Below are 22,689 nucleotides of genomic sequence, written 5' to 3'. Positions count from 1 at the left end.
AAATATGAGCATCTCTTATTTGCTCCCTTTTGGTTTGTTATATGCTGCATATACAATTGAAAGAATTTTGTTATGTGGTATAAAAATGCAAAAAAAAAAAAAAATGAAAAGGTATGCCTGTGTTGACCCTGATATCCAGTACTGTCCTGTACATTTTGACACCTTAATGAAACGTTATCTGTAAACTACAGAACACATGTAGTACTAATACATTTCCTGTCCTAGGGTGACAACACCTCCACAATTACTGTACAGTCAGTGAGACCTAATCAATCATAAATCACAGCGCTGAAGAGGGAGACTAAACTCACAAAACGTGCCGGGTCACCACAGATGCCATGACACATTTACTATGTACTATTTGTTTACTATATGTACCAATGTAATGGATTTGTATACCCCGGCCAACTATTTGGCATTACGACATCTTTCCCAGTTTTATTGCTGGCATTTATTTAATAAACTTTTATTATGTTTTTTATTACTGGTTGTGTGACGCTTCATCTAAAGTCCCAATGGGCAAAACTCTGCAATTGTATGTACAATAGGGACGGAAGCGCTTCGCAGGGTACTACCAACCATATTTTGTTTCATATTTGACAAATAATGCAAATAATAATTGCAAGCAAGTGCTTAGTGAAAGTCCAAAGTAAAAAGATCTAACATTGATCCAGATAAAGTGCTGAAGTGCTTCACAACTTTAGACTCATGCAGTGAAATGTGCTCATCACCCTCTTGTGCTTGCACTTACCAAAGGATGAGGACCCCTTAGTAATACTGCATGTAGGTTTATATAGCTGTATGGTAAGTGGGAAGATGTAAGCTCACATATATATTGTAGCTTGGCGGTCATGGATGGAGAAGAGAGAATCCCAATAGTGTAATAAAGCCTTTTTTATTGAGAAAAAAATATTAAAATTGCACTTACAGTGTTGTAGGCAACATATCGCATCAGGTTAAAGCAAAGGTAATAGGGCAATTAGTCTCTCAGTCAGAGTTCGAAACGCGAGGCGAGCATTCCAACGTGATTTATGATTGATTATTTATTACCATTGAACAGCAGCAATGGTCATTATGTGTTTTAATCTAGGATTTGAATCTAGCGCAGGTTTTTTTTTTTTAGTTTAGTTAGTCAGTGAGACTTGTCACCCTAAGAAAAGAAGCATAGTTTTGAAACGTACCCGCTCCCATTTTTACTCGGCCTAGGCGAACCAAGCAGAAGTTGGCCTCCCCTTTCCCGGCCGCAACCTCCTGGGACACATCACATGTCCCAGGAGACTGCAGGTCCATTCACACAGCAAGGGCTTTTTTCAGCAGGAATGCAAGGGAACACAGTTCGAGCACCTGCAGCAATGACTATATGTCAAGGCAAGGGGTGCTGGGGTGTGCTGCAGGGTCTATTGATGTTGGCTTATAAAAACAAAAAGCAGAGCGCCTCTAAGTCCCCATTCACACTAGCGCGACTTGTCAGGCGACTTGGTCGCCTGACAAGTCGCGGTGGGTCGCCTGCCATTGATTAGCACAGGACCCGTTCTAATAGGAGAGACACGAGTCGCTCCGACTTAGAAAAAGGGTCCTGTACTACTTTGAGGCGACCTGGAGGCGACTTGCATTGACTTCAATGATATGAAGTCCGTGCATGTCGCGCCGAGGTCGCGGTGCACGCTGTGCACCGCGACTTCACAGGTCGCCCCGGCAAGTCGTGTCGCCACCTGTGTGAATGGGCTTTCAGTGTTATCAGTTTAATTAAAAGGGTAAGGCAGGTACAGGAAAACTGCTCACATTTAAAACAGTATAAAATAGTTCATCTGTTAGGTGGTCTGCAGGAACACAGGGGTCCACGGTTAGACGTTTGTGGCTCCAAGAGGTGGTGCACTTGAGAAAGAAGCGCGCACGCCCTGTGAGGCTACTGCGCACGCTCGGAAATGCGTTGTGCGATTGGCTGCTGGATCTGTCACGCTGGGCTCCCCTATCTGTCGGAGCCTGATGTACTGAGGAGCAGGGCGCCCTTCTGAAGCCGACAGCCATCCTACCTAACGGTCTCTGGGCTCACCAGGTGTCTCCCTGAGGAACAGAAGACCTTCCTGAAGCCGCTGGCCATCCTACTATCTGGTCTCTTGTCTCTCCAGACATCTCCCTCCTTCACTATCCCCTGCACCACCTCTTGGAGCCACAAACATCCAGCCGTGGAACCTGTGTTCCTGCAGACCAACTAACTGATGAGCTATTTTATACTGTTTTAAATGTGAGCAGTTTTCCTGTACCTGCCTTACCCTTTTAATTAAACTGATAACACTTAGAGGCGCTCTGCTTTTTGTTTTTATTTCCACTTTCAGAGTTGACTTCTCTCTGCAGCTGAGCTGGCCCTGAGTGTAATTTATTTCAGCCATCAACTACACCAGACTAATGACTATACATGAACTGCATACCCCTTGATGCTATATAGGTATGTGTATTGCGCCAACTCTTATCCTGCTTATTGATGTTGGCTGCTGGGGGATCTGTTCTAGCTGGAGGGGATCTATTTTTGCATGGAGGTCTATTGTTGGTGGCGGGGGACCTATTGTTGTTGGGAGGTGGGTCTTATATTGCTGGGGGGGGGGTCAGATATTCCTGGGAGAGATCTACTGTTGAGGGAATGGTCTATTATTGCTGGCTGCTTGAGAGTCTACTGATGCTGGCTGTAGGGAGATCTGTTTTTGCTGTTGAGGGTCTATTGTTTCTGGGGGGTTTTTTGTTGCTGAAGGGGGCTCTGTGCTCGGACCCCCCCCCCCACCTCCGAGAATGGTGCTCGGAGGTGGGGGGGGGGGGGGTCAGAGAAAAGCGCTGACTCAGAAAGAGTTCCTGCCCCTATTCTCTGAGAAAACAATCTGTACAGCACAGTGTGACTTGCATATGCACAGGGGGGAGCCAGCTGGGAAGCTACAAGAAGTCGCAGCCAGTTTCCCACATCTAAGGTGGCGGGCTGGGGACCTGAAGCCCAGTGAAGAACAGGCCCGGGTTAGGACAGCGCTGTATTGTAGCTGCTGGCTTTTTTTTTTTTTTTATTCAGACTGAAGATTCTCTTTACCTACTGCAAGTCTATTTGTCATGAATGTCTATTTTATCTTGTGAATCAACATTTTATCCACACCTGAAGTGGCTCTTTTTTCCCATTTTCTTTATAAACACCTCATGGAACCTAACAGTTCAAGCAAATGCAAGCCTGTACCAAGCCTGTGCCCCATCAGTTCAAAGAGAGGGCCTGGGCACATGCTGAGCAGGAAGGCCAAGTGCTGACTCTTGTGGCCTCCCTGCAAGTTAGAGCGAGAACAAATATTCTATATTCTCTGTAACTCAAAACTGATAACCTGTAAAATATTTTTAAAGCGTCGCCTATTGAGATTTTTAAGTACTGCAGTTTGGCGCCATTCCACGAGTTTGCGCAATTTTATAGCGTGACATGTTATCCATTTACTCAGCAAAACATCATCTTTCACATTATACAAAAAATTAGGCTAACTTTAGTGTTTTTTATTTTAAATTCATGAAACAGTTTCTTCTTTTTTTTTTAAAAAAAGCGTGTTTGAAAAATTGCTGCGCAAATACCGTGTGACATATAAAATTTTATTCCCTAGGGTCTCTGCTAAAAAAAAATATATATATAATATTTGGGGATTCTGAGTAATTTTCTTGCAAAAAAAAAAAAAAAAAATTATGAATACATGTAGGAAAGGAGTGCCAGATTAGGACTAGTATGGAAGTGGTTAAAACATTTTTCTAACCTTTTTAGGTGTTTCTCAGAAAGAGGTGTCATGGTTGACTGCAAGGTTTTTTTAACAATGTTAGAGTGAGCCTGTTCCAACTCTGTCATCATTAACATACAATGCAAAAGGTCCATCTATACCTTAAACACTTTGTTAGGACAGACAGTTTTCAAATCTAATAAATAAGGTAAACAATGGGATATACAGTGGGTACGGAAAGTATTCAGACCCCCTTAAATTTTTCACTCTTTGTTATATTGCAGCCATTTGCTAAAATCATTTAAGTTCATTCTTCTTCCTCATGAATGTACACATAGCACCCCATACTGACAGAAAAACACAGAATTGTTGACATTGTTGCAGATTTATTAAAAAAGAAAAACTGAAATATCACATGGTCCTAAGTATTCAGACCCTTTGCTGTGACACTCATATATTTAACTCAGGTGCTTTCCATTTCTTCTGATCATCCTTGAGATGGTTCTACACCTTCATTTAAGTCCAGTTGTGTTTGATTATACTGATTGGACTTGATTAGGAAAGCCACACACCTGTCTATACAAGACCTTCCAGATCACAATGCATGTCAGAGCAAATGAGAATCATGAGGTCAAAGGAACTGCCTTAAGAGCTCAGAGACAGAATTGTGGCAAGGCACAGATCTGGCCAACGTTACAAAAAGATTTCTGCTGCACTTAAGGTTCCTAAGAGCACAGTGGCCTCCATAATCCTCAAATGGAAGACGTTTGGGACGACCAGAACCCTTCCTAGAGCTGGCCGTCCGGCCAAACTGAGCTATCGGGGGAGAAGAGCCTTGGTGAGAGAGGTAAAGAAGAACCCAAAGATCACTGTGGCTGAGCTCCAGAGATGCAGTCAGGAGATGGGAGAAAGTTGTAGAAAGTCAACCATCACTGCAGCCCTCCACCAGTCGGGGCTTTATGGCAGAGTGGCCCGACGGAAGCCTCTCCTCAGTGTAAGACATATGAAAGCCTGCATGGAGTTTGCTAAAAAACACCTGAAGGACTCCAAGATGGTGAGAAATAAGATTCTCTGGTCTGATGAGACCAAAATAGAACTTTTTGGCCTTAATTCTAATGTGTGGAGAAAACCAGGCACTGCTCATCACCTGTCCAATACAGTCCCAACAGTGAAGCATGGTGGCAGCATCATGCTGTGGGGGTGTTTTTCAGCTGCAGGGACAGGACGACTGGTTGCAATCCAGGGAAAGATGAATGCGGCCAAGTACAGGGATATCCTGGACAAAAACCTTCTCCAGAGTGCTCTGGACCTCAGACTGGGCCGAAGGTTTACCTTCCAACAAGACAATGACCCTAAGCACACAGCTAAAATAACGAAGGAGTGGCTTCACAACAACTCCGTGACTGTTCTTGAATGGCCAGGCCAGAGCCCTGACTTAAACCCAATTGAGCATCTCTGGAGAGACCTAAAAATGGCTGTCCACCAACGTTTACCATCCAACCTGACAGAACTGGAGAGGATCTGCAAGGAGGAATGGCAGAGGATCCCCAAATCCAGGTGTGAAAGACTTGTTGCATCTTTCCCAAAAAGACTCCTGGCTGTATTAGATCAAAAGGGGGCTTCTACTAAATACTGAGCAAAGGGTCTGAATACTTAGGACCATGTGATATTTCAGTTTTTCTTTTTTAATAAATCTGCAACAATGTCAACAATTCTGTGTTTTTCTGTCAGTATGGGGTGCTATGTGTACATTCATGAGGAAGAAGAATGAACTTAAATCGTTTTTGTGCCCCTCCGCTAGGTAGAGCTCACCTGAAAAGGAATTGGATAGTTATTTTTATTTTTTTTGTTTACTCACCTTTTTATTGAAGATCGTAAATACTCACCTCTGACTGCTTCCTCCCTCGGTGCCGCGGCTCACCCCGTCACTTCCTGCTTTGCGATGATTCCTGGGAGCTAAACGTCATAGCTCCCAGGAATCAATGCGACGGCACCGGCCCCGCTCGTCATTTCCGGGCGACGCCGCATTCCCCTGCTAAACAGCTTCTGGGCATGCCCAGAAGCTGTTTAGGAATGCGCACCGGAAGTGACGAGAGGGGCCGGTGCAGTGCATTCTGGGACACGAAGACAGAGAAGAGGACCGCGCCGGCTTCAGCTGCCCACAACAGAGATGGAAACGCTGTGGAAGAAATTTTCTAAGTAAGTATTTCTTCTAAAAGGTAAGTGCGAACCGGGACAGATCAGAGGCTAGCCATTGTGGAATGTGCTAGCCCTGACTGTCCCGGGGGTATGTTCAGCAAAAAATCATTTCTGTGCCCGGAACTCCGCTTTAAATGATATTAGCAAATGGCTGCAATATAACAAAGAGTGAAAAATTTAAGGGGGTCTGAATACTTTCCGTACCCACTGTAAATAGTATATCCACTACCTGCGCATCCTAAATAATAGAACCAAATTGTGCCAAAAAAAAACACAAAAAAAACAAAATAAAGCTGCTGGTTGTGAGGCCAAAAAGGTCTAAATAAATGTGAACCTAAAAAAAAAACTCTTAGCACCCGCTCTGATCGATCTCTTGCCAACCAGCGATTATTTGTATATAATATAAAGTGATAAGTGCCAATAAATAGACAAAATTCATATAAATTACAATAATTGCGATAATTATACGACAAACTAAATACATTAAATAAAAAGGTGCCAAAAAAAAGTCAATAATGTAAACCAGTAATTATACAGTGCGTAAGTGCAATAAATTATTATTGTATATTGTCCATGAACACCAATGTGATTCACACGTGCAAAATCTTGTGGATCGCTCTTCAAAGTCCTCCACGGGAGTTTCTAGTGACAATTGGTAATGAAGAATCACCTGCACAGTACAAACAGGGATGATTATGGCAAACACAGCTCCCAGCCCCCACATAAACAAAGAGAACTATGTAGAATTTTTTTTTTCCTCGTGTTATCCCAATATGCCCTCTGCCAATCCATTATAATGCATGTGCTTCCACTGTGGAGGCTCTCAAATTTAGAGTTAGGAATACAAAAAATACTGGGGTGCCTTGACATAGCTATGTAGCTTACGCATGTATTTGCAAATGAGTGCAAACTAAACCCGTTTTTAGCACATACTGTTGGACAGGACAATTCCGTGGGTAAGGCTGGTCGGTAAGTTGAGCTTGGAAATTCTTTGATTTTGTTATCCCGATCTGGCAGCAACAGTGGAAATACACTTTAATCTTCTGATTATCATAACAGATCAGGTTCTTTTAGTGTGTCCTGTAGTGACAAAGGGGCCAGTGGAAGAAACCACTCCTGGAAGTGTCAGATGCTATGCAGATCCTTAAGACAGTGGCATCTCTTGAATACAGAGATTGGGGGAAGCAGGTTTTAGCGTAGATAAGTACTAAAAGATTGGTTTTCCATATAGTAACTTGAACTGCTGTGATGTTGCTTTAAACATGTTCTATATCACCAGCACATTTAATCACGACAATAAAGGATTTTCCAGAAAAAAAATAGCATTTTCAAAAGAGAAGTGTAGGTTTTTTTTTAAATCATACTTACCTAGGTAGATGCAGCCTCGATTTGATGCCGCATCTGTCCCCCCCCCCCCCATCTTTAAGGGTGAGAACTGAGCAATCAAACACCGCTGATCGCTCAGTTCTCCCTGCCGCTCTGAGCAGAGAGCTGGTGACTGTCAGTCATGGCTGTCTGCTCTGCCCCCCCCCCCCCCCTGCTCACTGGAGTGCTGGGCTGTGGAGGGGGTGGGAGAAGCTGGCTCAGGCTCTCAACAGATCGCTGAGACTGAGCCAGGAGTCCGTCCAGGCTCCTGGGTGGATGCTGATTGTTGGTTATGACCTTTCCCTAGCCAGGGCTGGCTCTGTGATGTCAGCAGGGCCGATCCTGGGCGGGTTCACGGGGTTCACCGCACCCAGGCGCCGCAAGCTGAGGCGGGGGAGGGGCGCCGAAGCTCCAGTGGCACTGAGTCCTCTCCTCCTCCAGCGGCGTACACAGACCAGCGCTGTGACACAGGGGAGAGACTAGCTGCGGCGCCGGTCTGTCCTCTCCTCCTCCAGAGGTGTACCCAGGGCCGGCGCTGTGACACTGGGGAGAGGCGAGCTGCGGGCTGTCAGAGTGCCCCCCCTCCCCCTCCCTTATCAGTGCGGGAGAAGAGAGAGCGGCCGGTGTCTCTCACATGCTTTAGTCCACGCCTATTCTGTCTCCATTGGCCACAGCGGAGGGCCAATCAGAAGATCCACATGCAGCACTATGGACAGGGCTCCACCCCTCTGCACTCGGCTCCTCCCCCAGGAGCCTGTAGTGAGCCTAATGTCTGAGGCTGTCCCATGATGTGTCCTCATTCTGGAGCCTGACAAAAGTAAGTGTCCCCAGACAGGGGAGATACTGTAATGTAAAGAAAGACTGTAGTGTGTGAGCAGACTGGGGGGTATTTAGGGGGGTGTGATCAGAGTGGGGTGGGATATCTAGGTGGGGGGGTATCTAGGTGGTGTGTTTAGAGTGTGGTGGGTATCTGGAGGGGGGGGTGGTCAGAGTGAGGGGGTATCTAAGGGGGTGTGATCAGCGTGGGGGTGGGTATATGAGGGGAGTTTTCAGAGTATGGGGGGTATCTGGGGGCTGTGATCAGAGTGGGGGGGGGGGTATTTGGGGGGTGTGATCAGAGTGGGGGCTGGTATATGAGGGGTGTTTTCAGAGTAGGGGGTATCTGAGCATGTGATCAGAGTGGGGATATCTGGAGGTGTGCGATAAGGATGAAGGAGTATCTGGGGGGGGGGCGTGATCAGAGTAGGGGGTATGATCAGAGTGGGGGGTAGCTGGGGGGCGTGTTCAGAGTGAGGGTATCTGGGCGTGTGATCAGGGTGGGGGTATCTGGATGTGTTTGTGATCCGGATGGTGGGGTATCTGGGGGGTGTGATCAGAGTGGGGGGTATCTGAGCGTGTGGTCAGGGTGGGGGGTAGGCTGCATTTGGTGGGCACTGTTAAGGCTCCATTTGGTGGGCTGTGGTAATCTGCATTTGGTGGGCTCTGGTAGGCTGCATTTGGTGGGCTCTGGTAAGCTGCATTTGGTGGGCACTGGTAGGCTGCATTTGGTGGGCACTGGAAGGCTGCATTTGGTGGGCTCTGGTAAGCCACATTTGGTGGGCACTGATAAGGCTGCATTTGGTTGGCACTGGTAGGCTGCATTTGGTGGGCACTGGTAAGCTGCATTTGGTGGGCACTGGTAAGCTGCATTTTGTGGGGACTGGTAAGCTGCATTTGGTGGGCACTGGTAGGCTGCATTTGGTGGGCACTGATAAGGCTGCATTTGGTGGGCACTGGAAGGCTGCATTTGGTGGACACTGATAAGGCTGCATTTGGTGGGCTCTGGTAAGCCGCATTTGGTGGGCACTGATAAGGCTGCATTTGGTGGGCACTGGTAAGCTGCATTTGGTGGGCACTGGTAAGCTGCATTTGGTGGGCACTGGTAAGCTGCATTTGGTGGGCACTGATGAGGCTGCATTTGGTGGGCACTGGTAGGCTGCATTTGGTGGGCACTAATAAGGCTGCATTTGGTGGGCACTGGTAGGCTGCATTTGGTGTGCACTGATAAGGCTGCATTTGGTGGGCACTGGTAAGCTGCATTTGGTGGGCACTGGTAAGCTGCATTTGGTGGGCACTGGTAGGCTGCATTTGGTGGGCACTGATAAGGCTGCATTTGGTGGGCACTGATAAGCCTGCATTTGGTGGGCACTGATAAGCCTGCATTTGGTGGGCACTGATAAGGCTGCATTTGGTGGGCACTGATAAGGCTGCATTTGGTGGGCTTTGGTAGGCTGCATTTAGTGGGCACTGGTAGACTGCATTTGGTGGGCACTGATGAGGCTGCATCATAGCATTAATCTCTTGTATCATATCCGCAGTCTCTGACCATCTCTTGTATCAAGTCTGCAGTCTCTGACCATCTCCTGTCTGGGGGCTCTGTCTAACAGACTCTCTAACAGATGCCCTCTCTGTGTCCATTAGATAGACCCCCCTCCAGTTCCCATTAGAGTACTCTGCTTCTCTTCCTGTAATTTGTTTATTGTTAAGAGATCGTAGGAGGGTCCCGGGGTAAGGAAGACTTCTTAGGGGAGCATCTCTGTGTTTGAGTCGTTGCCATAGAAACATGTGTAAAGGGGAGGAGCTAGTAAGATGACCACGCCCATATGGGGGCGCCAGAAAAATTTCTGCACCCAGGCGCCTGTGACCCTAGGATCGGCCCTGGATGTCAGCTGAAAACAGGCCACAGGAGTGCAGAACGATACTGCACTCCTGTGATCCACAGCTTTGACTGTACTTCTCCTTTTAATTGCCATTACAATTTTCATGGTCATTTGCATGGAACTCAAATATTTAAATAATGGATAATAGATAAAAAACAGCATCTGGGTCAAATCTCAAACCTAGCAGTTGTATATTTATCTCTAGTGGTTGCTTCAAACAAGCTTTGAAGTATGCTAGTTAATATTTTACACATGTAAGCATTTTGTTTTTGGTATAGTGATAAGATTTACATTTTTTTTCTATTTATAATAATGAAAAATAGCAATACCTTTCATGCATATAATTTACACCAAGCAGTAACTGGATCAACCATTCTGTCACTTGACTTTCGGGAATTACATCACCATTTTTCTTGTATTCTTGCACCTTACAATCAAGGTCTCGACCCTAAGGCTCGGGTCACACTATTGCGATGCGGGAAGGCTGCGAATTCGCAGCCTTTTCCCGCATCGCACACGCACCCCCGGCAGTTCACACTGCCATATGCGATACGCTGGGGGTGTCAATGTAATCTTAACGACACCCCCAGTTTGATCGCATATCGCAGTGCGATCGTGCAGTTCGCACAGGATGGGATCGCACAAGTGTGAACCGCTGTGCGATCCGATCCTGATGCGGCTGCAAAAATGCCTCCTGTGCGTGTTTGCACCGGGTGCGATGCGAATTTAGCCATACAAACTGTATGGCTAAACTCGCACCGCACAGCTGATCGCATGTAATGTCGGAGCAGTGCGCTCCGACATTACATGCGAACCCGGCACTCGCATTAGTGTGAACCGGGTCTGAAGAACAAAGAATAAATAAATATTATGTAGCAATATATGCACTTCCCCACCAAGCATTTAAAGAGGTAACATAATTTGTGGTGGTCCAAACAATGAATTCTGCCATTGACCCCCTTTAAACTAAATATCATTTATGTTTAAAAAATGCATGCTTTTTAAAATATGTTACATAGTTAGTCAGGTGGGAAATAAGACACAAGTCGATCTAGCTAATAATAAAAAAAAAAAAAAACATCCATACAATCCCATATACACAATCCTATACCCACAGTTGATCGAAGGTTTTTAAAGCAAATGTAAGGCAAAGCAATACCGAAGGCTCACTTCAAACAGCTGTACATGAGAGCAGGTGTACATTTCCTTCCACTCAGTTGGGCAACCATCAGTAAAATGAAATATCTGGTATTTGCAGTTATGGGGGGCTTGTGATTTGCAACTCTTCCTACCATGTGACAGGGCTAGTGCTTTATGATTGGTTGTTCTGGCACCAGTAGAAATGTTACATGAATATGAGGAAAGAATCGTATAGCCCTGTGTAAGCTCTGAACATCAAATGCAATGTGTACTGTACGTTTCCAGATTCAGATTTTCTGATCAGGGCAATCCAGCAAAGTGAATACATTTACTGTAGTATCGTTGCATCATTACTGCAACATGGCGCCATGCTGATAACATTTTATCACACTGGTAAAAGAGCATTACTCAAAGAAGAATGAATTTCTTCAATAACATAGCATTGTTCTGGTTCTAGTAGTATGGAACTACTGTTGCTATGGTAACATGGTAGATGGGAATCCAGGACACTGGGGGAATCAGGCAGCAAAATGTTCTTTTCTCTCGTTCCCCGCTGTCCTACTCCAGACTGGCTACAGCACAATATGGACTATTCATTGTGTTTTCCAAGATGACCTTTTTAAAATTATAATGGATATAATGTAAAAAATGATAGATTAAAACTTCAGTGGCAATTGTCACAGAGCGAGGAAAGTAGCTTTTTTCTTGGCGTGGGGGGGGGGGGGAGTACAAAAGAACACTTCCCATAGTGCACAATATATATAATTCATTTATATAGTATTACAGTATGACCTCATCTTTACCAAGATTAAGATGCATGTAAAGTCATATATATATATATATATATATATATATATATATATACACACACTGTATATATGTATATACTGTATATATATATTTTTTTCTGACGGATGGAACAGGAGAGGATTGGAACTGGTAGGTTCACTTTCTCTGTTTGTCCTGGTGACCATTACTACTGAGACAGAAAGTGATAGGAACCCAACAGTTTAGAGGTGTTAGAATAAAAAGAGGTGAGGGCAGTTCTTCCAATGGAACTCCAGTTTTGGGTGATGACTGGGGAATTATCCTAACTTTATAGGGGTTTCCTCCCACTTCCTGTTGTATCTCGGGGACATAAATTGAAACAAAATGTCCCCAATATGCCATAGACAACGAATAAAAAACTGTTTTTTTCTATTTTTTTCATTTCTATTAATATTTTTTTCAATTTATTTAGAAAAATAGTCTAAAATGGTAATAACTATAGACAATAAATATAGACTGTTGGATGGAACATTGTTATAATCTCAAGCATGGTACACAAAAAGAATCTCTATATTTAGTTACATTGTTTAAGGGTTACCATTGCAAATCCTTATTGTCTGGTATATTGGTTTCTTGTGTACTGTACATATATTTATAAAGGATTTAACAAAGTCATAATGCATGGTCATGTTTCACATAGGATAATTAAACCAGCAATAAGAATAAAGAAGTTAGGGTCTTCAGGGACCGGTCCATGGAATATGTCCCTTACCAACTGCAACAAGACAATCAAACGAAGGATGAAAAAGTGAAGAGAGCATTAAGAACTGATGGGGAAGGTTGGCCTTGCCCCCATCCGGAGACAGATAATTCCCAATGGGGGTGTTCGGATGTTCCAGGGGCATCGTCAACATCTCCAGTGTGTTACAGAACCTTCTATGTTTTGTGTGTTTACTGTTCTGCTCTGTTTCTCCTGTATTGTTCACGTTGACTATGTTGACCCAGACACCAATGTAATAAGCACTATGCTGGCAGAAAATGGAAAATGTTCTATTTGGATGTTTGTATTTTATTTGAAAGTCTTCAATAAAAACATGGTAAAAGAAAAAGTAAAGAGAGAAAACAGATACAATATAAAATGAAAATGAAAAATATAAATAAAGTACAACTAAAGTTGTGTTATGCATCTTATTGTAATTTTAGTCATTTGGACTAACGTTAAAGACACTGAGAAGGTAATGAGTAACAACTATACATTGGTGAGCCATGCAGGGGAAGCTAAGAAAAATATTACTCTATTATTGATAGAAAATTAGGTAAGAAGGCCATTTATGTGGTTTGAATTGTCTGGACTTGAGGGGAGAAGTACAAACTGAAATGTATTACTTTCCCAACCATTCCCTAAGCACCTCCGAAAAAAGGTTTAGGCTATACATAATATATACTTTTACCTATAAGAAGAATATGAAAAGGTACTCATTCTCTTCAAAAAAACACACTTGTCCATTTAGAAGTGAAATGCAAACTTAATTCCATTAAAACTTTTTTTTTAATAGAATAGAATGGAGAAGGGTTAGGGCCTTTCCCCAATGCATGGCAACATATCTGCCCTATGTGCGATGTGTTGCAGTACCATTCATTGTGAATGCCACCCAAATGCATTGTACAGTAGAGGTCAGCACACAACACAACTTTAGGCCTAAGGGCAAACTTGCCCTAGTGGCCCTTATCACAACATGCCAAGCTCAAACATCAATGTCATTTTAACTCAGCTGTGCAGCATCACTAGGCTATAAAACAAAAGTATAAAAATTAAGGCTGAACTACAGGCAGATAATATGTTTCAGGGGCCAAAGCATTCCCCCTTTATTGCTTTATCAGCGGAGCGCCATGTTGTTATAAAAGGGTCATGCACGTTTTTTCATCTGTTGTAGTGCAATGGCAGCCCAATGCTATGCATTTAAAGCCCAATCCCTAATGCTACGTATTGGCAGCCCATTCCTATGGCATGCATTCATTTGCACAGCTCATGTTAACACATGCCATGATGCACATTAAAGCGGAGTTCCCCTCAAAAGTGGAACTCCGCTGATCTGCTTCCTCCCCCCCTCTGGTGCCCCATTTGGCAGCTTTCGGCCCCCTCCTTTTTCCTCCGCGCATGCGCAGTAGGGAACCAGCAGTGAAGCTTACCCTGGATGGCGGTGGCACCCGAGAGCCGATACGTAAATCGGCTTCAAGTGGCGACATCGCGGGCTCCCTGGACAGGTAAGTTCTACAATCTAAAAGTCAGCAGCTACCGTATTTTTAGCTGCTGACTTTTAATTTTTTTAAGGGGGCGGAACTCCGCTTTAACATGAGTGCATTAACAAACTGCAATTGATTGCTTAGGTGTGAATGGTCTATTTCAATTTTTTTTATTTCTTTTAGGTTTATAATGCTGTCTGGATCTTTATTGAAGAGTTTTCTCATCTATTCCCCTTTTGTAACTTTTCAACACAAACAGCAATAAAGACAACTTTTATTTTTAGAGTGAAATAGGGTTAGATGTTAGAAGTAGGCTGGAACTTCAGTCTGGATTGTATTGCTGTATGTGTCCCTATTGGGGATTTCCTCTCACCTCCTGTCTTGGTGACAACACTATGAGATGAAATCTCCACAGGAGGTATATAGACAACAATAAACCCTAAAATAGTTCTTACCTCTTCCAATCTATCCAAAACTAAAACGAGAAAAAAGTATGGATGAAGCTCTGGCTGAAGTTTAAATTAAGCACTGGAACACAGAGCATGATAGAATAAAAAATACACACACAGACAGTAATTGGACTGAAATATAGATGTGTTCTCATTATTTGTTGAACCATCACTTATTTACGTAATTCTGTACTTATTTATGTATTTTGACATAATTTCTGTGGGAGTTAAAGACTCCATGTCTGTTTATATACTAACTGGAAGGATTTTAGGATGCTGTAACTACTAAACAGAATACGTTCAAGACAATTTTTTTTTTTTTTAATGTAGTTTTCCTGCTGATAGAACATAATTAGCACGTATTATTAACTGCAATACATTTGGATTTTTTTTTTTTTTTTTTTTTAAGAACTACAAGCAAAGTAGTTCTATTTTTAATTATATTAAAATATCTCTAAATTAAATATATTAAATATTTATAATAAAATATAGAAAATTAATATTGTAGACTTGTACATATTTTCATATCACCTTAACCCAAATATCATCCTAAATTTAAAGTATGATTTTATCTTTTAATTAAGCCCTTCAATGAAAATGCTTTTTAAGCTCACCTCCAGTAGCTAAAACCGTCAAGGCTGGGTAAGAAAGGAAAATCTGATTCTATAAAACTCCTCCAGTTAGTTAAGTGAGAATCTACAAATCACAGTACTACAAAGTCCATCATCATCATCATTTTTTAAAGTAGGTTTACCAAAGAGAGCACAGCCGCAAGTAAATCTGCTCAGGATTTAGAAGATATTACATTGGTATAACAACTAAAAATGTAAAATGCCTTTGAGGTCTGGCAGGGGAACTTTAGGCCTAAGGGCAAGCTCACCCTACTGGTCCTTATCACAATACACCGAGCTCACATCTCAATGCCATTTTAACTCAGCTGTGCAGCATGGCTATACTGTAATACAAAAGTATAAATTTAAAAAAATGAAAGCTGAACTTTAGGCAGACAATGTGTTTCAGGGGCAAAAGCATCTCCCTTCACAATTGCTAGTATATAACACACTGCTCAAAAAAAAAAAAAAGGAACACTTTGAAAACACATCAAATCTCAATGGGGAAAAATATCACGCTGGATATCTATACTGATATGGACTGGGTTATGTGTTAGAAAAGAAAGGATGCCACATCGTTTGATAGAAATGAAAATTATTAACCTACAGAGGGCTGAATTCAAAGTCACCCCGGAAATCAAAGTGAAAAAATGACGCAGCAGGCTAGTTCAAACTTGCTGAAATTTCATTGCAGCAACTCAAAATGATACTCAGTAGTTTGTATGGCCCCCACATGCTTGTATGCATGCCTGACAACATTGGGGCATGCTCCTAATGAGACAACCGATGGTGTCCTGGGGTATTTCCTCCCAGATCTGGACCAGGGCATTACTGAACTCCTGAACAGACCGAGGTCCAACTTGGCGTCATCGGATGGACCGAAACATAATGTCCCAGAGGTGTTCTATTGAGTTTTGGTCAGGCGAGCTTGGGGGTCATTCAATGGTATCAATTCCTTCATCCTCCAGGAATTGGCTGCATACTCTGGCCACATGAGGCTGGGCATTGTCGTGCACCAGGAGGAACCCAGAACCCACTGCACCAGCGTAGGGTCTGACAATGAGTCAAAAGGTTTAATCCTAATACCAAATGGCAGCCAGGGTGCCATTGTCTAGCCTGTAGAGGTCTGTGCGTCCCTCCATGGATATGCCTCCCCAGACCATCCTGGACCCATCAGCAAACCAGTCATGCTGAAAGATGTTACAGGCAGCATAACATTCTCCACGGCTTCTCCAGACCCTTTCACGTCTGTCACATATGCTCAAGGGGAACCTGCTCGCATCTGTGAAAAGCACAGGGCGCCGGTGGTGAACCTGCCAATTCTGGTGTTCAATGGCAAATGCCAATTGAGCTCCATGATGCCAGGCAGTGAGCACAAGGCCCATTAGAGGATGATGGACCCTCAGGCCACCCACATGCAGTCTTTTTCTAAATGTTTGGTCAGAGACATTCACACCAGTTGCCTGCTGGAGGTCATTTTATGGGCTCTGGCAGTGGTCATCCTGTTCCTTAGTGCACAGCAGATACCGGTCCCGCTGATGGATTAAGGAGCTTCTACGACCCCGTCCAGCTTTCCTAGAGTAAATGGCTGTCTCCTGGAATCTCCTCCATACTCTTGAGACTTGTGCTGGGGGAGACAGTAAACCTTCTGGCAATGGCGCATATTGATGTGCTATCCTCAAGCAATTGGACTGCCTGTGCAACCTCTATAGGGTCCAGGTATCATGTCATGCTTCCTGTAGTGACACTGCCCTAGACAAATGCAAAACTAGTAAAAAACAGTCAGAAATTATGAGTAGGGAAAAAAATGTAATTTGCCTCCACTTGTAAAACCATTCCTGTTGTCTCATTGTTGCCCATCTAGTGCACCTGTTTTTAATTTCATTAACACCAAAGCAGCTAAAACTGATTAACAAGCCCCTCTGCTGCTTAACTGACCAGATCAATATTTCAGAAGATAATTGACTTGATGCTACACTCTGATAAGTGTTCCTTTAATTTTTTTTTTAAGCAGTGTATATCCATGAATAATACAAAGTGTAGGAGTCATATATAAAAACAAAAGATGAGCAATAAACATTTTAATGTGCCGATGTGGCAAATGAATATACAAATAATATTTCATATCAATCATAAAATATATTTAAAAAATCATTTTTTCCTAAAATCACATGATCTTCACTTAAATATAAATGTGACGAAAAATAAAAGCTATATAAAACATTCCATATATACACAGTATATATATATATATATATATACATATACATATATACATATACATATACACACACATACACACATACACACAGTATATAAAAATTAAATAATAAAAAATAAAAGTTCCATGTACTATATATATAAAATAATCATAATATGTATATATAGAGAAAGGGATAGACAGCAAGCATACAGTAGTCTTACAACACATGATAAGATTTAAGAGACAATCTACCCACCAAACATAACATCAATTAATTGGATTAGAAAAATCATAAAATTATTTTCAGCCAGCTAGAGGATGCTCGTTTTTTACTATGTGCAGCAAGAACACCTAAAGTGTTAGTAAACCCAGGAACCTGCATTTACTAAATTTGGTCTCCCACAGTATACAGAAAATGAAAATGCAATAGTTTTAGTAAATATAAACTGCTAAATACCCTTTCTCATCAGCAAATAGAGCAGTCTTATTATTTCTATCAGTGTCTAGTTAAAGCTTGTAGGAGGAGTTTTTATACTGCTCTGGCTGTCCTATGAGGCTGCAGGACCCTTGATCCTCCGTCTGGACAGTGCTGAATGGCCCTGTGCTGATCACATGCACTCTCCCAAGAAAAAAAAAAAAACTTTTTAGCAATACACACGAAACTGAACATGTGCAGCTTGTCCCCTAGCCTAAGTTCTATCAAGAGATGTATTGGGGACAGCGGAAGAAGGGAAGGAACAGAGAAGACAGCATCAAACAGTCTTTTTACACAATACAGATGATTAACCCCTTAGGTTCCACAGTGAGTATAACAAGCAAACTTGACTGCATATACACACTGATTTTACTGCTGTGGGTTTGGTAACACTTTAAACTTACTGATATCTTGGTTTTAAAATTGTGAATAAGGGGTCTTTAGGGATTTCTGTGCCCCTAGGTATATGATCCTGGCTCCATGGCTTGTTTCTAAGTCACTGCTTCTCATCAAAAAAATTGGGCTCTCACCCATCGCTCAGTGCTTAACTTATTCATGAATTGTAGAATACAGGATGAGTATTATTCTGTTTTATAAGAAAGTATTTTGCTTGAAATGGCCAAAGTTGCTAACCTGCAAAGCTGAATAAATCACACACGGGTGAGATTCCACATTTTATGTGAATTCTACATGATGCAATTTTGGATCCTGAAAGTAGTATTTGAGTATTAACCAATGTTTGATTGAACGTATTGTATATATAAGCAGGTTGAACAATATTTTAAAGCAAGCCAGGAAACTTAAATGAAAATAGACATCTGAACAGCATGCTTAGTCAGCAGGACTGCAATATAGATAGAAATGGTGTTTTACATCTCAAAAATCCAATCCTGTTTTCGTTCCTATATTCAGAATCTATTTATCATTTTTAAGCATGATTTATGGACAGCAAGGTATAGATACGATCCTCATACAGGAAAATAAATGACAAAACTGACATGCAAGGGCTGATTTTCAAGACAAGATTCTTCATTCCAACTGTCATGGAAGTACAGTTGTGTTCATGTCATATAAACTGAATTCATACATTTGAAAACAGCTATTTATATTTGGGAATAAAGGTTGCCATTTGACAACTATCACAAGAAATTCAGTTGCTATGCAAATATGTTTTTTTTTGTGCTTGTATATTTTTTTTTTCCATTTGATTTAAAACGTTTAAAAAAAATTAGAACTGTACCTGCAGATAGCTTGACTAATAATAGTGATGGAGATAGGGATGTGTAATAACTCTAGAACATCTGGCTAGTTTGCTGCTTAGCAAGATCTGCATATAATGAGAGATTTTTTTGTGTTGTAACTTGCAATCTTTTTTAAAAATGTGTGGATTTGTACAAATGTTTAACCACTTTTCCACCGGAGGATTTTGCTGTCTTACGTCCCGGCCACTTTTTGCGATTCGGCACTGTGCAACTTTAACTAACAATTGTGCGGTCGTGCAACGCCGTACCCAAGCAAAATTTACGTCCTTTTTTTCCCACAAACAGAGCTTTCTTTTGGTGGTATTTGATCACCTGTGCGATTTTTACTTTTTGCGCTATAAACAAAAAAAGAGCGTAAATTTTGAAAAAATAACAATATTTTTCAAATTTTTTATATGAAATTCCCCCCCCAAAAAAAGTAAAAATCAAATTTTTTTTACATTTTTGGCCAATTTGTTTTCTGCTACCTATGTTTGGTAAAAAAAAAATCACAATAAGAGTATTTTGATTGGTTTGCGCAAAAGTTATTGCGTTTACTAACTAAGGGAAAGATTTTTGTCATTTTTGGTGTTTTTTTTTTTAACGAGTAATGGGGGCGATCTGCGATTTTTTTTGCGGGACTGCGACATTGCGGCGGACAGATCGGACCCTTGACTGACATTTTTGACACTTTTGGGGGTACCAGTGACATTACTACAGTAATCAGTGCTATAAATATGCACTGTTACTGTAAAAATGACACTGGCAGGGAAGGGGTTCCCTTTATTGGAGAGGGAGGGGTTAATGTATGCCTGGTGCTTACTAACATGTGTGGGGGGAGGTGACTGAGGGACAGATTGCATGTTCAGCTATGCTGAACCCTGCAATCTGTCACTGTCTGTCACTTAGGAGATCCGCCCGCTTTGTTTACACAAGCGGGCGGATCTGCAAACTCGATTCCCTGATGATCGGGGAAGAGCGGCGGTGATCACCGCTGCTCCTCCCCTGGCCCGACTCCCGCTGTGACTGAATACAGCAGGAGCGAGCCTCCGGCGGCGCGCGTGCGCCACCCACAAGGGGAGGAGTCCAGCGACGTAGGTCTACGTTGCTGGACGGGAACTAACCACTTTGCCGCAGTAGAGCTCAAGTGAGTCGGCAAGTGGTTAAAAAAGTTAACAAACTCAATGGATGACAATATTACATGTCATAAATAATAAGGATATGGAAGTTTTCTATTTATTTATTTTTCCATTAGTTGAACTAGATGGACTTGTGTCTTTTTTTTTTTTACCTGACTATGTAACTATGTAGCATTGTAACATTTTTTTTTTTTTTTACAATTTTGGTTTTGCTGGAATTGACATTTAGTGGAATATTCAGAGACACTCATATGAAAACGGCAACAAAGTCAACTAGTTCTTGATTGGCATAATTCACATTATATTTCAATGGCTTTGACAAATAAATAAGAAAGAAATACCACCTTTTCAGAGAAAAGGAAACTGGCAAATAAATAAAAGTAAAATAATTTAGGAGTAATTTGTGTCGGAAGTGAGGCACCCGTGTCTCCCATGTTGTTGGTTGCTAGAACACTGGCGGTCCGAGACTGCTGACATCTTAGCAACCTATGATGCTTAGCTACACAACACTGATTGTTAGGACGCCGGCCACCCCAAGGCTACCAAGTAACCAACTAAGCTTGGCTGCGCAAATTAATTTGTTTCTAGGATGCCAGCAGCTCCTGAGGCCGCCAGCATGTTAGCAACTAATGAAGCTTGGTCACACAGCATGCTTGAGACCTGTGCAAAATGAGACCTTTGCAAAATTCCTGTATATTTAAACTAAGTTTCAGTATATGTAGTATAACCTATATTAATAGTTGCAGCTGCCCATTTCCTAATTTCATGTGCAGGGTATATAACTTTTTGTAAATTCATGTATATGTTTCAGATTGGTACATTAATTTGTTGCATTTACTGACATTTGTCATATGGTAGTGCAGACACTCTTCTAAAGAGTGCATGTGCCAATCTTTATGAATGCCAGGGTATATGCAGCCAGTCCTAATACATATGGACTGCAAACTGAAAATCCAGAGCTGTAGAAATCATAATTTTTCTATAGTTATTGGATGGGCTCCACTGTCAATTTGGTAGTCAGTTCCATTGCGCATCAGAAATGGCTGTAAGCCTTTATAGCAGAGCCCCATAGATTAGACTAAGAGTCACCATAGTGTGCTGGGCTATTTACTGATGAGTGATGGGAACATGAGAGGCTTTTGCTCCAGCTGTACCTTTCTGCCAACACAACATTCGTACCAGGAGTGTCTCCTGCTTCTGTCAGTATTAAAAGAAACATTTTTGACTTTTCTGATCTGCATACTTGCTCAGTGCTGACAGTGCTGCCTGCAGCAATCCTCCTTTGCAGGCATTGCCTGCGTGGTCTGACCCACTCCGCCAGGAACTCCTCCCTTCTTTTACATGTTATGTGCGTTCAGGTAGCTGGGAAGCCATGGTCAGTGTTAATCGTTCACCTGAGGGCTAAGAATGGAATGGTGCTACAGAAATATGAAGTTGACATTTTTCCCCCTCTTGTAATAATTATTAAAAGCCTGATGACTGCTCTGCATACAATTAATGTAAAGTGACACAGCCTAATGAAAAGCAAGGTACAATGATGAACTTTCTGACAGTTGCTGTGTTTACTAGAAAGTATTAGTAGCCAACAGAATGCCTTCACTGGTTGGCTTTAAATTTCAATACAGAGAAGGCAATTTTATAGGAAACGAGTGTTGCTGTAATTGTAACCCAGGGCCTTTTTATTCTCAGAGAAAAGGTGCAGGAACTCACCCCCCTTCCCTAGGTCATGTCTGTCTTCACCCCCTACCCACCCCTAGAACCGCTCCTAGGACCACCCCTTGTCTCCACCCCTACACATCTCCCAGTACCACCCCCTTTTGAGAACAGGGAAGCAAGTATCATTTGGGGGAAATACAACGTAATTTGTATGGAATTATTTTAATAAAAAGCAATTCAGTAAAATGTAAAAAACATTAAATATATCCAGTGCTTACTAAGCTCAGATGCACTCCCAGATACTCCCATATCCAGCAAGAGACAGTCCCCAATATCCAGCAATATAGTCCCCAATGTCTAGCAAGAGACAGTCCCCAATGTAAAGCAAGTGACAGTCCTCATATACACAGAAAGAGACAGCCCCCATATACAGCAAGAGACAGGCCACTATCCAGGCAGCATTGTTAGATAGCCAGGCAGCCCCTATATTCATCCGGCAGCAAAATTGACGGTTTAAATAATTACCAAAATCAATGTACTTACCTTAGGCAGGCATGTAATGTACTTCATATGCATGTAGAAAAAAAGTGGCACTTCCAGTCTCAGGAAAGTGGAAACTTGAGTTTTATTTCTTCAAATCAAAAAGTCCAACATCGACATGTACAAGACAAACAGGATAGCAGCAAACGCGTTTCACACCATGTGCTTATTCATTGCTGAAGAAATAAAACTCAAGTTTCTACTTTCCTGAGACTGGAAGTGCCACTTTCTTTCT

The 22,689-nt window shown here is 42.2% G+C and overlaps 1 protein-coding gene across 1 annotated transcript in view; it reads right to left on the bottom strand.

Moving 5' to 3' along the window:
• Positions 1-22,689, bottom strand: part of NEK11 (NIMA related kinase 11) — a 385,800-nt gene that overhangs the window by 227,251 nt on the left and 135,860 nt on the right. Inside the window, exon 3 of the mRNA XM_082258375.1 lies at positions 10,318-10,436. Within this exon, the coding sequence (XP_082114501.1) occupies positions 10,318-10,436 (119 nt within the window). The remainder of the gene's footprint in view (positions 1-10,317; positions 10,437-22,689) is intronic.

Source organism: Pelophylax lessonae, assembly GCF_965119305.1.
Source record: "Pelophylax lessonae genome assembly, chromosome: 5".
NCBI lineage: Eukaryota > Metazoa > Chordata > Amphibia > Anura > Ranidae > Pelophylax > Pelophylax lessonae.
Note: the sequence above shows the minus strand (reverse complement) of the source record. Positions and strands in the feature narration are given on the sequence as shown.